At 45.5% G+C, this 17407-nt stretch overlaps 1 protein-coding gene across 2 annotated transcripts in view; it reads left to right on the top strand.

Moving 5' to 3' along the window:
* The window catches only part of tafa3a (TAFA chemokine like family member 3a), a 91201-nt gene that overhangs the window by 50242 nt on the left and 23552 nt on the right, over positions 1-17407 (top strand). For both annotated transcript variants that reach the window (XM_064305739.1, XM_064305738.1), the window contains one exon: positions 6715-6827. In XM_064305739.1, the coding sequence (XP_064161809.1) occupies positions 6716-6827 (112 nt within the window). In that variant the 5' untranslated portion in view covers position 6715. The remainder of the gene's footprint in view (positions 1-6714; positions 6828-17407) is intronic.

The following is a 17407-nucleotide window of genomic DNA, read 5'->3' as shown; positions in this document are numbered from 1 at the left end:
GATGATGGGAAGATTTATGTGGGAAGAAGGTCTCCCTCGGCTCGGATATAAATTGCACATTCAGGTCTGGTCTTCGCCGGCTGTATGACCCAGACTAAGCGAGTTCGTAGACGAGCTATTGTCCTGTTTCCTCCGCCATTTTGTGTCTGACTAATTTTCCGTCTTTCATGCTAAACAAAGAACTACATTAGGCATCCGTACCTGCCTAAACCTCCCCTTTCTTATGTGACACAATACAAGTGCCTAATATAATTTTATTATATTATTTTATTTTTGCATTTTGTAAAATGTTATTCGGTCTCTACATTGGTTATTCCTTGACTGCCAGGACCACTGTTGATTGGTATCATTGACAGCCGAAGAACCTGTACCAAAGCTGTACCAGCCAGGCTCACTTTGTGGATACATTAATAGGGAACAATTTCCCCATCCATTTGTCGTATGTTTGTGCATTTTTCCTTCATGGAACAGGGTGTTCTGGAAAATGGTGTACTTGACATAGAAAAAAAATGGTTGAGTATCAAGGCCTTTGTCTAAGTTTTCTTTTCATTTTCTTTTAATTTCTTCTGTGCAGTAAAATGTCCAGTGTTTCGGTGCAGAGCCTGGATCATACATACTCTGTAAGACAGTACACTTCCACCATGAGACAGATTTAATTTATTCTGGTAAAAGTTTGCATTTCAGAGAGTCGCTAAATGGGGACCAAGATTTTTTAATCCAGTTGCCCCAAATATGATTTTCATCCCATAGCCTGCAACAGATGGAATCAGACTATCCTCTTCCTCTTCAGACACGTGATTGGGTAGATGACCTGTGACGATGCTCTGCAATTTGTGCTTTCTCAGACAGTCACGACCTTCTAAAATGTAGACGACTGCATTCCGGTCTCGTTCCTCTTTCGTTTCTACTTTCGGGTTTCTGACCTGCGTTTTAAAGGGTTTTTTTTGGTTTTTCAACATGTCACATTCGGGACAAAGAAGGCAGGCAGTCCATCCTGGATTCTCAGGTTCACCGATCACACAGTTCATTGCAGAATCTGCATACGTGTGCAGGAACACGCGGGGACTGCAGATCCAGGCTGTCACCGCCGTCACTGAAAACATGCAAATCAAGACGGATAATGTTCTGCTTCGGCGCCTCCCTCGCGGAATTATTTCTGCGTTTTTTTTTTCTCACACGAGATTTATATCCGATTGTGGCGAGATGGCACCAGCGTTACAGAACGCACTCCCAGTGCAACAGTGCTACTTATCCCAGGCACATTATAATAGCTTGTTGTAATATATTTCTGCAACAGTGCCCCCACACCCAATTTTCTGACTTGCTGAGTTGATGGCAGTAAGATTTCATTTTCTCAGGACCACATTCTCCAATCCAGCATCTTTGTTTAGGATTCTGACTCCTTGTTTTGGGATTTTTTATGGGAAATTTGGTATTTGTTTCAAAAGAATCCTTGTAGGGGTGTCTTGTGGGGGTTTACTGCTGAAACCTGAAAGAAAATGCTAAGGACATGTTTTCTTTTGCTAATAGAAATACTAGATCACGTAAAATCTTGTGAAGCAAAACTTGTGTATTCTTTTGAATATCAACTATTTCGTATCGGAGGAGATTTGAGCTGTTGCGTATTACCTCTTCATGCATTAGCATGCTGTTCATGCATTAGCATGCTGTTCATGCATTAGCTTGCGGTTCATGCATTACCCTGCTGTTTATGTATTAGCCTGCTGTTCCTGCGTTAGCTTGCTGTTCCTGCATTAGCTTGCTGTTCCTGCGTTAGCCTGGTCTTCACGCATTAGCCTGCTGTTCCTGCATTAGCCTGCTGTTCATGCAGCCTGCTGTTCATGTAGCCTGCTGCTCTTGCATTAGCCTGCTGTTCATTAGCCTGCTCCTCATTTTGAGGCTAGGAGCGCAGAAACACTTTCGCATTACTGTTCTCTCTGAGTCTCCTGGCTGTTTCAGCTCCTAGCCGACGTCTGTCTAAAATCAGTCCGTATTTTCAGCTCTCGCCACGAGCATCGTAGCCACCCACGGCCTCATTAGCACACTCTCTCTCCCTCATCCTGACCGCGCACCACACACAGCGCTCCCCCCCCACCCCCCCCATGTAACAGATGTCTGGGGTCGCAGGCTCACACCCGGATGGGCACATTATCTCACCTGTCAGGTGGAGTCTCCCCCCCAGACTGTGGGCGCTAATGCTTTCTCGGTCAGCGCGCGGGCTCGGCGACCAGATGGACTCCGCTTCCCGGAGCTTCTCCACGTTTTTCTCTGTGACCGAACCGCCTGCTGACAAGGCCACCCCCCCCCCCACCCCCGCCGCCGCCAGCCTCTGCCTTTAAAAGTTTTTGACGTGTGGACGGAGGAGACAGTAAATAGGGCCTTTGTCTTTTCTCCATCTCTAAGAACAGAGGGGGGGGTTTCCACGGGGACCAATTAGGTGAGAGAGCCGGGTTCGCCCGCGCCGGGCTAAAACCTGGCTTCCGCGCCAGCGAACGAGCGGCGCGGCGGCTCTGCCCCGCGTAGGTGAGGCCGCTAAATTGGCTTCGGCGTCTCGGCTCTGTGGCCTTCCCCGGCCAAACGAGGGCCTTCCCCTCGCCGCGTTTCATTTGTGAACCGTGACATCGGAAGAAACGTGTCCTTCTTTTATCTTTATTTTTTATTGTTTTTAACAAGCCCGCTCGTCTACGTCGCGTTTGAGCGCGATTGCGCGCGGCTACGCTGAGGCTAGCCCCCTCAGAGCAACCGCTAACGCTCGACTTTTAAAGCACATTTAAAGTCCGGAGAAGGATGAGATGAAATAGCTCAGGAGGTAAGACCAATTGTCTGGCAGTCGGAGGGTTGCCGGTTCAAACCCCGCCTTGGGCGTGTCGAAGTGTCCTTGAGCAAGACACCTAACCCCTAACTGCCCTGATGATTGAGAGGCATCAATAGTAAAGCGCTTTGGATAAAAGCGCTATATAAATGCAGTCCATTTACCAAAAGGAAATTTATGCATTTTTTTTAGGAAATTGAAGAATATTCTAACAATCACACACTGATAGAGTTGAAAGGGTTGCTTGTGCCCACACAGGCAATTTTTTTCTCCATATCAAAATGCACATTAGCTTCTTTTTTTTCCAAAGGCAGAGTTGAAAATACTTGTTCTGGTATAAAAATCACTACCCATGCGTCTGATGTAACTGGGCCCCCCCTATTCCTCCATGCAGGGTCTTCTTACATTGTTCTGAAATTATTCATCGTGGCACGCTGCGCGAAATTGTTACTGAACTCAAATCTTCAAACCGGTCTTGTAGACCCTATCCCCACCTCTCTTTTTAAAAATGGTTTTTAGTGCGGTATCTGACGAGGTCTTAAGTATTGCTAATTGCTCCCTTCAAAGTGGGGCGTTCCCATTGGCTCTTATGACTGCCCTCGTGAAACCACTTTTAAAGAGAAGCACCGTAGACGCATTTATTCTTAACGATTTTAGAGTAGTCTCTGACCTACCCCTTTCTTAGTACGATCCTTGAGAAAGCAGTGCTGAGGCAAATTCAAGAAGTTTTAGTCCAATGAAGCTCTAGAAAAGTTTCTCAGTCTGGTTTTGGATGCAGGCACAGTACAGGGACTACTGTTGTAAGGGTAGTGAATGACCTCAGAAAGAGTGCTGATGATCAAAGTCAGTCTGTTCTTGTACTATTGAGTACTGAGTTCTGCCTTTGACACAGTTGACCTTACCATCCTCTTAGACAGACTAGAAAAAGCGTGTGGGTATCACAGGCACTGCTCTTAACTGGTTTAAGACCTATCTAACAGGCCGTTCCTTCACTGTTAACCTGGGCGAGCACACTTCTGAGGGTTTTTCACTTGTGGTGTCCCTCAGGGATCAATGATCGGACCGGTCCTTTTTAATCTTTACATGCTGCCTCTGGGAGGTCTTATCAGGAGGCACGGAGTGCAATTTCATAGTTATGTTTATGATCCCCAGCTTTACACCTCCGTGTCCCCCAATGATAAAAGGCCATTTGGAAGTCCTTATGAGATGTATTTAAGACGTTCAGATTTGGATGTCAAAAAATGTTCTCCAGTTGAATCAGAACAAGACAGAGGTGCTTCTTTGAAACATTTGTCACATCACTTGGGTCTCTAACTGACTATGCCAAAAGCTCTGGTGAAGAACCTTGGGGTGATCATGGACCCCAGGTGACACCACGTGGAGGAAGGCCGTGGAGGACTGCACTCTCCTGAACCGGGGGGTTCCCGAACTGGCAGTGGGGTTCGCAGAATGACCGTGTCTGCGGGTGGGAATTGGACATGCTCAGCCCCGTGTTAAATGCCAAATTTATTTATGAAGCCAGGACATCAGTCAAGGTCAGCATCTGCTTAGAGTCCATGTGTGTACCTCCTGCTAAATCAATAATAGCTATGTATATTATATGTATAGTATTTAATAAATAGGCTTGGAAGGCATTTTTCCTGAACGCGCTATTTTAATAGCATCGCGTTCAGAGTATACAGTATCCCTGTCTCATGACCTTAGAAGCCGAAGGACAGGAGAAGTTTAACCCTTTGAAGAGTAGGTTTTTTGGTATTTTTCTTCTTTTTTTTCCCCTCAAAATTCTAAGTCAGTGTTCTAGAACTCCATCGCTTTCGGTTACCAGCAGTGACTGTTACATTAGCAGTGGAATGTTCCATTGAGAACATTCTGATCACGTATTTGAGATCTCATGCTTTGAAGGGTTAAGCATTTGTTGCTTGAGGGCCTGACATGTTGTTTACATCCGTAGTAGGGTATTTATTTTCCTTTTTTGCCCTTGGACAGTAAAAAAGGCGGAGCTTCCTCTGCCCTGCCACACGCTCAGGTGATTGGCTGCCTCCCTGGACGCGCAAGGCCAAGTCACACCCTACGTTAATCTCTTTCTCTCGGTCGCTTTCTCTCTCATTCTCTCTCTCTCATGTCTGCAGTCTCTCTCTCTCATTCTTGCTCTTGCATCTGCAGTTTCTCTCTCTCTCTCACGTCTCAGTCTCTGTCTCGTACTCTCTCATGTCTGCAGTCTCTCTCTCCCTGTCTCCCTCTCTCTCTCTCCCTCTCTCTCTCTCTCTCTCTCTCTCTCTCTCCCTCTCGTGTATGCAGTCTCCGTTCCGCTGCGTGGGTCTCACTGTGGGGCTAATTGGATTGGCTGAGAGGCCACGGGGTCAGCTGACTCAGTGCTGGCTGTGCCAGGGTTTACTGCTCCCTGACAAATCCTATATTAGGAGGAAGCTGCTGCATACAGAGCCCCATCTCCTACAGATACACCCCCTACTCCTCTCCTCCAATCACAGGCCTCTTAATTCCTTTAGCCACACCCCCTACTCCTCTCCTCCAATCACAGGTCTCTTATCTCATTTAGCCACACCCCCTACTCCGCTGATCCAGTCACAGGTCTCTTATCTCCTTTAGCCACACCCCCTACTCCCCTGCTCCAGTCACAGGTCTCTTATCGCCTTTAGCCACACCCCCTACTCCCCTGCTCCAGTCACAGGCCTCTTAATTCCTTTAGCCACACCCACTACTCCCCTGCTCCAGTCACAGGTCTCTTATCACCTTTAGCCACACCCCCTACTCCCCTGCTCCAGTCACAGGCCTCTTAATTCCTTTAGCCACACCCCCTACTCCGCTGCTCCAGTCGCAGGTCTCTTATCTCCTTTAGCCACACCCCCTACTCCCCTTCTCAAATCAGCCGTACTGTATTCCCTTTAGCCACACCCCCCACTTTCATGCTCCAATCCGCAGTACTGCTGCATTTCCTTTATTTACGCCAGGCTCTCCCACTGCCTCTTCCTTCCGCAGAAAGTGAACGCCGCTCAGCGTCAGCACCAGGAGTCTTTCCAATGACCAAATGGTCAAACCTAAACTATTAGGTTACTCTCAGTCATTTGTACATGTTTTTAGTGTGAAGATAAAGAAGTAAACTTAGTAATAGGTGGTGCTGCTACAATGCTGCAATCAATAATTTACCGGTGTGAACCAACAAAGTACTACGATTGGCTGAAACTGGACCGCTGGGAGGGCTGTTTGGGCATCTCAGCACCGGTGATTGGCCGCACACAGTAATCCACATCGTGTTCTCGTTCTTGTGGTGAAAATATGTCCTTCTGAGCTGCATTTAATGACCTCAGGGTTCTGAAAATATAAAAAAATTACTGAGAGTTGGACAAAAACATTTTCTGTTCTGGTACATAATATCATAGGATGTGTTGACGATACTGAAAATATGATTTTTCCCCTTCAATGCAATTGCATAAAACAACATTAATGTAAGCATGAAGAAGGAACTCACCAACGTTTTTAGCATTGCTTTAGACTTACTGGTCTAGTGTTACTGATCTCATTTACTTTATTGATCTTATTTAATTTATTTCATTACCTCTCTTTTTGCATTTACTTAGTTGCATTTTTAAGTGCTTTTTAGTGCCTTTTTAATTGTATCTTTTTATTTATCGGATCTTTATTCTAATTTAATCTTTGTGAAGCACTTTGTGTTGCACTAAGGTGTTTGAAATACGCTATGTAATTAATGGCTGATTGATTGATTAATTGTTTAATTGATTGATAGTATCCATCAATAGACTGGGGATTTCCGTAAGTCAGTGGCAGGGGGACATTTGACTTTGGGCCTGTTGTCTGATGCATGCTGGGAAGGGGGCGGAGCTCTGGTGACTCATAGTTGGCTGACTGTTGGGGTTTTCTTGCAGAATGCGGGACAGAGAGCTACAGAACGCGTGCAAATGGGGTCTACTGCTCGCCCTCTGCCTGGCGTCGCTATGGGGACGGCTGACCCTGGCCGCGTCGCACAGAAGCCACATAGGTAGGTCAGAGGTCAAAGGTCACTTCCCTTTCCTGTGTAATGCAGCAACCAACAGAGTAGGGTTTTTATTCATTTATTCATTTGTTTATTTGTGCAGGTAAAAGGAGGATTTCAAACTGATGCTCAGTAAATCATAAGAGGTGAAAACATTAGTGAAAATTGGAGAATAAAGTGAACTTGCACAGGTGAAGGATAAAATCCCTGTAGGGTCTGAGTTCTTCAGCTAAGTTTAAAGATGAATTCTGAAATGCTCAACAATGAATGGGTGATAGTGCTTATATACAGTATATATTTGATTTACTGTTTGGGATTTATACAGCTGTTTAGATACAATGGGACTGTTTTAATAACACCTTTAGCATGTGGAAAAGCACAGGCGAAACTAATAACACAACCAATGATTGGTGCAAAAACCAAACACCATGGCCAATCATAGGTCGTGTTATTGATTTTGCATGTGCTTAAGGGACCAATCGGTGCAGGTGTATTTTCCTGCTTTGTGAATGAATAGGACTTCCAGTCATTGACGACAGGATGTTATGGGACGTGCACAGCATAAATATAAAAATGATATTTACAGCTGCTGCTGCTCAGTTCTTAACTTTTAAAAATTGTATTAAGTGGGAACCTGTAAGAACACGAATCGTGCTGTTTACATTTTAATTGTGTTTTTATTTGAGCCTTGTTTATGTAAGCAGGCCAAAGTCTGATTGAGATTTAAAATCTCTTTTTCGAGAGAGAGCTGGCCAAGGGGGCATTGTGAAAGACAAGCGTCAAAGCCGTTCACAAAGACGACACAAAAAGACAAGACACTTAAGTAGTATCAAAAAAACAGTCTAAATCCATAAAATCAGTCAAATAAAATATATGTAATATTAAAAATGAGCAATGGAGAAACAGAAACAATGTACTGTTTACCTGTTACTGCACTGTTTACCTTCACTGTTTACCTGTTATTACACTGTTTACCTGTTATGCACTGTTGAACTGTTACTGTGCTATTTGTGTCAACCGCATTTTTTTGTACATTTTTTCTTACATCTTTACGCAAGAGGCTTTTTAAATATTTATTTTGAGTTAACAAGAGCAACATCCACCTTCATTTAAAGTGAGATGCATTTTTGCTGTGGTAATTAGCAGAGAGAGATTAGACTAGACTGCAGGAAGAATCCTGTTTTGTTGGCAAGGCAAACTGTGCTCAGAAAATGTGCAAAAAAAAAAAAAAAAAAATCCTCAAAGAGGCATTTTTTAAAAATTCTTTTTTTCCTGACATGTCTTAAAGGAGGTTGTGATTCCTCATAGCAGCTCAGTGTGAGGTTTTTATTATTTTATTACTCAGCTTTAATGTTTCATCGCCCTCCTGGTGCGCACTGTTTGCATTCCAGGTAGGGGGACTCGGTACTCAGAAAGACTGAAGACCTTGAAGGATGGGGGAGTAGGGGTGGGGGGTGGGTGTGTGGAGGTGTGGAGGTGTGGGGGGAGGGATTTAGCGGGCAGAATTCGGAGTCTTCTTCCTGCGAGTGCCACTGTCACACACACACCAGCAGCATCCAAAAGTCTTTGGCAAGAAGTATTCCTTTTTTTCTTTTTTTTTAACCACAGGAGAAATGTCTCGCATTGTACCGACATGCCTGGTCTATAAAAAAAAGAAATAATTTTTAAAACAAGAGAGGGGATGCAGCATTGGTAAAAGGAAGTGATTCATTTCCCAAAAAAAACGAAAAACAAAAGATCAATTGCAGTGGTAAAACTAAAATTTCGGGGGGAGTCGACTGAACCCACACCCTGAGCTGACCAGAGGAGGATGCTCCCCCCCCCTTACTGAGTCTGGTACCTTCCAGGGATTCTTCCTGCTTGTCTTCCTGGGACTTTTTCGCGCTGCTGTGGCCTCTGTCTCACTCTGGGGGGGGTTTAGGGCCGGGCTAAACTGCGTAGCGGGAAAACTGTGTGATACGCGCTATGCAAGCAAAATCTGATCTGACGATCGCTTGACTGCATCGGGCTAAGGAAACGCCGCAGAGCCGCGTAGCGAGGCCGCCGCAGCCGTTAGCGTGCGCGCGGAGGAGTCGCGCCAGCAGGGGGCGACGTTGGGCTCTCCCCACAGCGGGGGGCGGGAGAGGGGCGGGCGGAGGGGGGGGTGGGAAGCTGATTGGCGGCTCGGTGAAGAGCGATGCAATCAGCCGGAGCTCCAGACACAATCGATGGCCACCGGCAGCGCTCGGCAGGCGGGTCAGGCGGTGGCAGATCCGGCACGATCCGGCAGGTTCTGGCAGGTTCCGGCAGGTTCTGGCAGGTTCTGGTAGGTTCCGGCAAGTTCCGGCAGGTTCCGGTAGGTTCCGGCAGGTTCCGGCTCGGCCTGGTGAAAGCTCCTCTTCAGGCTCTTAATTTAATTTGAGGGGTCTGAACTGCAGCCTCCATAACGCATGCTCCTGCCGGGGGGGGGGGGGGGGTCAGGGGCGACTCCACAGCAGGGGGTGGGGGGGGGGTCGTTATGCAACAGAGAGGGAGGTGAGGGGGGAGAGAGACGGCAGGAGGGAGGAGGCCCACGGGAAAACTAGAGAGAAGATGGAGGGATGAGGGAGAGAGAAGAGAGAAGGAGGGAGTAGGTAGAATAATGAGAGGGGCTTCACATGCTGGGTGGAGAATGCCCCCCCCTCCCCGCTCTCCATCATCATGTGCAAGTGAGTTAGATTTTTATTTCGGAAGAGCCAAACCTTTTAGATGGCAGAAATGGGCTCATAGTCGGGCCGGTACAAATAACTATCATTTGAATCTCTCTTTTTAAAAAAAAAAGTAGCAGCTAGAAATTGTCACCATGACACAGCAAAAAAAAAAAAAAAAACGAGCGTGCTTCCGTGGGCCGGCTCTGCGGACTCTGCAACCCCACTCCAGCGGGAACGTGATGCGCTGGGACTGAACCGAATATCTGAGCTGGGTTAGAACGCGCGAACACCGCCAGACGGAAGGCTCCTGAACGGAAGCAGGCGGTGATTCTCACTTTGGCGGTACGGTTAAGTTCGGAACACGGGTCCGGGTGGCTGTCGCGTGCGATTTTTCGGGGGAAGGCTGGTCCCGTCAGCGCCCGCGCCCCACCCCCCCCCTCCCGCCGCCCTGCTCCATCACTGCACCGCAGGCATCCGCTCTGCGTGACTGAGCCTTACAGAGTGCTCCACCTGTCCGATCACACCTGATCAAACGCGCACGCTAAAGACAAAAAAAAACACATTCCAGCCTAGAGGGATTAATGCCTACTGACAGAAGAGCAGCTTCTAACTCCATCTGTGGCAAGCATCTTAGGAACTGCAATCCCCACCCCCCCCCCCCCCCCCCTCGAAAAAAAAAAAAAAAAAAAAAAACTATATATGCAAACATTTGAGCAGCATCACTGTTTGCATGAAAATGTCCGCAGGCGATGGTGACAGTGAGGAAACACTTTGACCCGACGTGGGAACGTTCTGTTCTGTCTCAGTACAAAAGAGACTGTCAGGCTGCTGTAGTGCGTGGATTCTGAATGTCTGTATCTCTCATATTATTCCCCCAACCTTCCACTTTCTTTATCTTCTGGGGAAGCTACCCGTGTGTAGGAACATTGGACAATATTTCATTTTACATACTCGGATGACTTCTTGCAATTTTTTTTGCCACTTATCTGGGTAATACATGGAACTAAAGTATTATCATGGGTACCTATTATTGTATCTCTCTATTCTTATGCATTGGAAAAATATTAAATTGACCTTGCGCGATACATTGCAAAATTAATATTCATTCCGTGTCTGTTTTAAAAAAATGATTTTCTTAGCATGTGTTATTAGTACCGATAGATTGATGAACATAATTGTTTTATTTGTCTAATTTGCAGTTGAATAATTGCTATTAATCAAGCGTTTATGCTCCAGTGTCCTTTCAGCTATCTGTGTTTGCGTTTGGTTTATATTTTTATGACACCATCCGAAACTCCCTGCAGCCTCCGTAATGATGCAGCTTAAAAAGGCGACATAAAAAACTACTTTTCAGCGTCGATGGTAATTGGGTGAATGCGGTTTTTATTTTGGCAGATTTAAGAGTGTGTCATTTATTACAGTCATCGCGCTGAAGGCACATTTTGTTTTTAACGCGTCTTGGAGTTGTGAGCTGTCAAACTTTACAGTGTCACAAATGAATAAGCGTGACGGGGAAGCAATCGTAGAAACATGCGCACTGTAGGCAAACCCATCTCATGGCAATTTGCGTTGTGGAGTTACTCTGACGACTCATAGTCTGCTAACTCACATTCACACAGGGGCTTCAGCAATCTGGAATATTCTGATTGGTCAAATGCTTGTGTATTAAGTACTGGAGTGAGTAAAGTAACACAGGTATGAATATGTATAAACTCAGTCTTGCGCAGAACCTCTTTCCCTCTAAGGAAAAGAATAGTTTATAGGTTATACACCGCAGTTGTGCCCCTAATTCAATTGAATTCAGATGTATAAAAATTGGTAATTTTTGAAATATAGGAAGTATAAGGGAGGAAGGTATGTGACTCACATTTCAGTCACTGCAGATCTCCCTGAATCTTCCTTATTTTGCACTCATTGTGCACAAAGAAATGGTTCAAATGTTTACCATGGGACCTTTTCAACTGAGCTCTATTGTCTTGGAAGTATTTGCACTGTATTATTGATCTCAATATATGATCCTAAATCATGTGTTACTTTTATGTGTAAATACATTGACATTCAGTAAATGTATGTGGTGTCCGCATCTGAAAAGCCATTCATGTGTCTGTGTACCGTCGGTCCTAAAGCTCATAACCATTTACTGAACATTTACTGCCATTATTCATTATTACAACGACGGGAGGTGTTGATTCAAAGATCCGAAAGCAGACTGATAATTTGCAACAAACATGATGTTAATATAGTAATACCGCTAGTGCATAATAATAGTAATAATACTTCAGAAAATAGGCAGTTTTGCCCTGAAATGGTTTTCCCTCCACCAAGAAAGGGCTGAGTGATCTTGCATATTAGAGCCGTTTTAATTATTAAAGCGTATCATTTATGCATTGCAGTGGAATTATCTTGCGTGAGAGGACGGAGGCACAGCACTGAAAATGGCACGCTTTCGGTCGGTGCCTCCTGGCCAGTGCGATTACACACCCCTCCCTCCCCAAAAATGGGTCTGCCCAGGTTTCTAGAACTTTCCGCGGCACGTACTTCAGCAGGTGGCGTGTGCCGTGCATGCGATGGCATCCCCGTGTGCAGCATGAAATATGCATACGGACTGGGAGACCCCTGAAGGCATGTCTGAGGGTAAAACGAATGACTTCTCCTCTCACGTGCGCTGAAAAGTTTTGCATACATGCAACCTACGCGTGGCTGAATAAGCTAGCAAATCCTGAGCCAAGTCTATTTTTTAGTTTTTTACATCAGAATTACCAGCGGAGACAAGAAACAAGAAATAAATACGCTCCTGTTTTTCATGCAAACTCACGAACGCATGATGCACCTTTGGAGACATCATGTCGGTTTCCTTTGGCTGCTATTTCAAGGAAGGGTTTATTTTAAGAAAAGCTTTATGCTGCTGAACATCTACATCACACCCTAGGACGAGGCTAGAACAGTTAAATAAAAAAATAAAAGTATGCATTGTGGGATAACAAAAAACAAAACAAAAAAACAGCTCTTACATTTTGCCTTGTTTGTAGCGTTATGCACCCTCTAATAGGTTTATTAGCTCTTAGCAGTAATTATTTGCACCTTGTTTAGCTGAGGTAGATTTTTTTCGCGGAACCAGACAGTGAAATTTTAAAAGAGAGAAAAGGACATAATCACTTTTTTCTTCACGACTTCATGTAATTTAACCGAACATAATGCCACCCTCTTAACTGTAGAACGAGAGGCCGTATCCAGTGAGAATGCGGGCTGCAGTCCCTCGGCCCACCAGAGGGGTCGCTGTTGCGCAGTGAGACAACGGAAGATGGAAAAAAAAAAGTTTCCCACACTGCGGCCAATTATCCTCTGTCCTGGTTGGCTGCTGCTCACAGCGGGGGCTCAAGGGGCGCGTTGATGCACCGAAAACAAGTGCTTTAGCGGGACAAGCCACCGGGTCCCTGAGATTTAAAGGGACAGCTCGCTCTCCGGGCTTTCTGGTGTTATTTTAGTTTCAGTGCAAGTTTTCACAGGCAGTGTCTGTGTACAATGAAGCATATTGTAGATATGTACAGAGATTTCTGGCAGCCTGCTGGCTTGTCAGTGGTGGGGGTATGTTGGGGGGGAGGGGGGTGTTGGGGGCCTAGGGGCATTGGGGAGTTAATGGAGCAGCTTGTACAGAGACATTAGGCCTCCAGAGGTGGTGTGTATCGCGTATATCACCCAATTGTTTTTCTAAAAAATTATCCTTAAACTTATTTTTTGATTCTAAATATTTCACATGCAACTGGAGACTGCTGAGATCAAGAGAAGAAGTACTGGCACAATGTACAAACACAGATTTCTGTTTATAACTGTCCTGACCCTTGCCTACACTGCCGCCAACAGGACAGCCCCTATCTACTTGCAGGACATGACTCAATTCTATGTGCCTGCTCGACCACTCCGCTCTGCGGCAGCAGGGCGTCTTGCAACCCCTCCCACCCGCCCAAAGGGATCACAGAGCTTCTCCACCCTAGCTCCCCAGTGGTGGAACGAACTCCCCGTCCCTCTCCGAACCTCCCCCTCACTATCCATCTTCCGCCGTGGCCTGAAGACTCATCTCTTCAGACTATACCTAGAATAACCACCACCACGCTGTGTATATATATATATAAAAAAAAAAAAAAAAAAAAAAAAAACCCTTTTTCCTGTCACTTGTTACATGTTGCCCCATCCCTGCACTTCTTGGTAAATTGTATTTGTCCTAATACTCTAGCTTATTCTTCTGCCTAGTTTGGCTTTGCAGATGTTAGACCAGGATAGTGTTCTTTGTTCTCGGCTAGAAATAGCTTTACAAAATAAGTAATTGTACCTTACTGAACCCGTGTTCAGCAGTTGTCTACGATCATGAAAATGCACTTTTGTACGTCGCTTTGGATAAAAGCGTCTGCTAAATGAATGTAATGTAATGTAATGTAATGAATAGACTATATAAAATTAGTCTCTTCATATGTACTGCAATGTAATGTTACTGTACATGCCACTTTGGAGTTGCTTTTATTATGTATTTTCTTGCTTTAGACTACAAGCCCCTCTAACACCTCAATACCAGAAATTGTTAAGCCAGCAGCTCATCAGCTCATCAGAACAAGTTGTCTTTATCTAAAGTATTCATTGCACAAAAATAACTGGGACAATCAAAAACATACACTAAAGCCGAAGTACACAAACTGTAAAAATATCAAAAGCACCAGAAAAAGAACTGTCCTCTTAAGTCTTCTAATTGGCAGATTCCCATTGAGATAATCAAGGATGGGCACTGTCACCTCACAGCAAGGAGGTCCTGAGTTTGAATCCCAGCCTGGGCCTCTCTGTGTGGAGTTTTAATGCACTTCCTTTGCCCGCATGAGCTTCCTCCGGATACTCCGGTTTCCTCCCACAGTCCAAAGGTAGGCTAATTGGAGGGTCTAACTTGCCAGTAGGTATGAGTGTGTGAGTGAATGGTGAATGGGGCCTGTGATGGATTGGCAAACTGTCCAGGGTGTAATCCTGCATTTCACCCTATGCATTCTGGGATAGGCTCCAACCCACCCATGACCCTGACCAAGACTATGTGGGTTAGATAATGGATGGATGGATGGATTACCAAGACCAAGTGGGTTAGATAATGGCTGGATGAAATAACAGAAATACATGAGTTTGATAATGGATGAATCAATGGATGGATGGATGGTTGGAGTACCAGGAATACGTAGGTTATATAATAGATGGAATAACAAAGAGATAAGTGGGTTAGATAGTGGATGGATGGAATACCAGGGCTAAATGGGTTAGATAATGGATTGATGGATGGATGGATGGCTGGATATGGTGAGATGTTGATACAGAGATAGCAGCCATTAGTGGGAGGGTGCTGTGGCATTTGGTGAGGCGGTGGGTCACACTGAGGAGGGAGGAGGACTGGGGAGGGGGAACGCGACGGGTTTTCCGCGGCTGTTGGGCTGCAGGGTGCCCGCCGGTGCAGTCCCCGGGGGCCCTGAGGGACGGAGGGCTGTGGAAATGCCAAACGCTTCTCACGGGTTCGAGTGGCGACCTTTCCGTTCCCCAGCGGGACGTCTGTACGTCTCACTCTCAGGGGTTCACTCCTGCACTCCTGTCCTCCGACGGCTCAGTGTGTGTGTGTGTCTCTGAGCTCAGTGTGTGTGTTGCTCAGTGTGTGTGTGTGTCTCTGAGCTCAGTGTGTGTGTTGCTCAGTGTGTGTGTGTGTGTGTTGCTGAGCTCAGTGTGTGTGTGTGTGTGTGTGTGTGTGGCTGAGCTCAGTGTATGTGTTGCTCAGTGTGTGTGTTGCAGAGCTTTACACACTCTGATGAAAGCAGCCGCTGATGTATATTCATTAGCAGTGAGTCACCTGCTTCCTGTTTGGCGCTGATTGCATTCACTGTTATACCTGGAGATTATTGCAAATGCTAATCATTCATAGTCGGAACACAAATAGAACATGCCTGTTCCAGCTCATTTTCAGAGAGCTCGTGGAAAGCTGGCTTGTTACGGCTGTGATCTCTCTCAGAACCCAACCTTCAGTGCTGGTTCTGCCATTCTGGTAAGAACGTGGCGGATTGATGGTCCTCTCTTCCTTTTGCGGATGAGAAGAGAAGCTCTGGACTGCAGTGTATAAATATGTAATGGTTCTGTGCTTGAAGAATCAAAGTGCTCTGCTTCTGTGGTAGGCACGCAACGGGGTGGTGTGTTTGTAGCGTATAAATAACAGGGCTCTGCTCTTACTGTGGAAAAAATGAAAGGGGTTCTGTTTCTGCAGCAAAGGAACTAGGAGGTTCTGTTCTAGAACCCTACCCCAGTGTGGCTGTGGAATTAGGGGGTTCTGTTTGAGAACCCTACTCCAGTGTGACTGTGGAATTAGGGGGTTCTGTTTGAGAACCCTACTCCAGTGTGACTTTGGAATTAGGGGGTTCTGTTTGAGAACCCTACTCCAGTGTGGCTGTGGAATTAGGATGTTCTATTTGAGAACCCTACTCCAGTGTGGTTGTGGAATTAGGGGGTTCTGTTTGAGAACCCTACTCCAGTGTGACTGTGGAATTAGGGGGTTCTGTTTGAGAACCCTACTCCAGTGTGGCTGTGGAATTAGGGGGTTCTGTTTGAGAACCCTACTCCAGTGTGGCTGTGGAATTAGGGGGTTCTGTTTGAGAACCCTACTCCAGTGTGGCTGTGGAATTAGGGGGGTCTATTTTGAGAACCCTACTCCAGTGCCCCTGTGATACAAGCCATTTCTGAAACTAATTCTGCTTTGTCTCACCAAATGTGATTGTGAACGCGGACTTGATTTACAGTAATCACATCGTAAGTGATGTGGGTGAGCCGCTGTTCACTGCTGTGCTATCTGTGTAATTTAATAAATGTTCTGTACCCAGGGTGTCACGCTGGAGCTGTACAAATCAGCGGGCAATTAGCCTCTCCCTCCGATGTTCAGATGTGCCCTGTTTGCATTCTGCCGCTCCGAACCGCTGATCTCACAGATTCCCGCGTAAGCCTCTTGCTTTTCACCGCCACTGGAGGAAATCACCCAAAAAAAACAGAGTCACAGGCTGAAAAGGCGGTTTATAAGGGAGCGAAAAATCAAAAGTGTTTAGCGCTGTGCTGATTTACTGCAATAATAAAACCAACCTCGCTCTTGCATTCTGTCGCAGTGATATTCGCCTTATATCATCATACAAAAAAAGTATTGAAATACATTGTGTTTATATGGACTTCTTGAGATATGGACTACAACAATGAGCAGGAAAAAAAAAAAAATTAATTTTGATAGATCCTTGAAGTGGGAATTTGCAGGTGGTGCCCAAGAATTAGCTTTCCCGGATGACTGAAGAGAAAGAACATCGAGTCTAGGGGCCCTTTTCAAAGTACACAAATCCAGACCTTCTGGAGCGTACCTTTTCCCTGGAAGGATTAGCATCGGATTACCATATTATCGGATTACCTTGCTGATGGGGTAGCTTCATAACCGTGACCTTTTCTCCGCTGATGAAACCGCTGAAGACTCACCCTGGCAGTATAAGCCGCGGGATTAGAGATCGCGGCGCAAACGTAAACAGAGCGTCTGCCAGCTGTTCATCGGCTATATTGGCCTTTAAATGTTGCATGTTAAGTGAAGGAAAAGCTGTTAAAGGTGCTCTCCTCCAGCATAATCTGGCTTTCCTTTCCAACGCTCATCCAGGGCTACAATAGAGAGGAAATTTAAAATGGTTTTCTAAGGTTTTCTTATTTATTTATTTATTTTTTAGCATTTTGATTAATGCGGTAACTTTGAGGATTCAGCAAGGCTATTCATGCGATGGGAAGCGTCCCAAATAATTTTTTACAGCAGTGTTCTAAAATCATCGCTTAATTGGGTCATTTTGTTAGTATAAATGTACACAAGTTTCTCATATTTTTGATCATACAATATAG

Source organism: Anguilla rostrata, chromosome 13 (genome assembly GCF_018555375.3).
Source record: "Anguilla rostrata isolate EN2019 chromosome 13, ASM1855537v3, whole genome shotgun sequence".
NCBI classification, from domain to species: domain Eukaryota; kingdom Metazoa; phylum Chordata; class Actinopteri; order Anguilliformes; family Anguillidae; genus Anguilla; species Anguilla rostrata.
The sequence above is the reverse complement of the archived record's forward strand: the minus strand, read 5'-3'. Positions and strand labels throughout refer to the sequence as shown.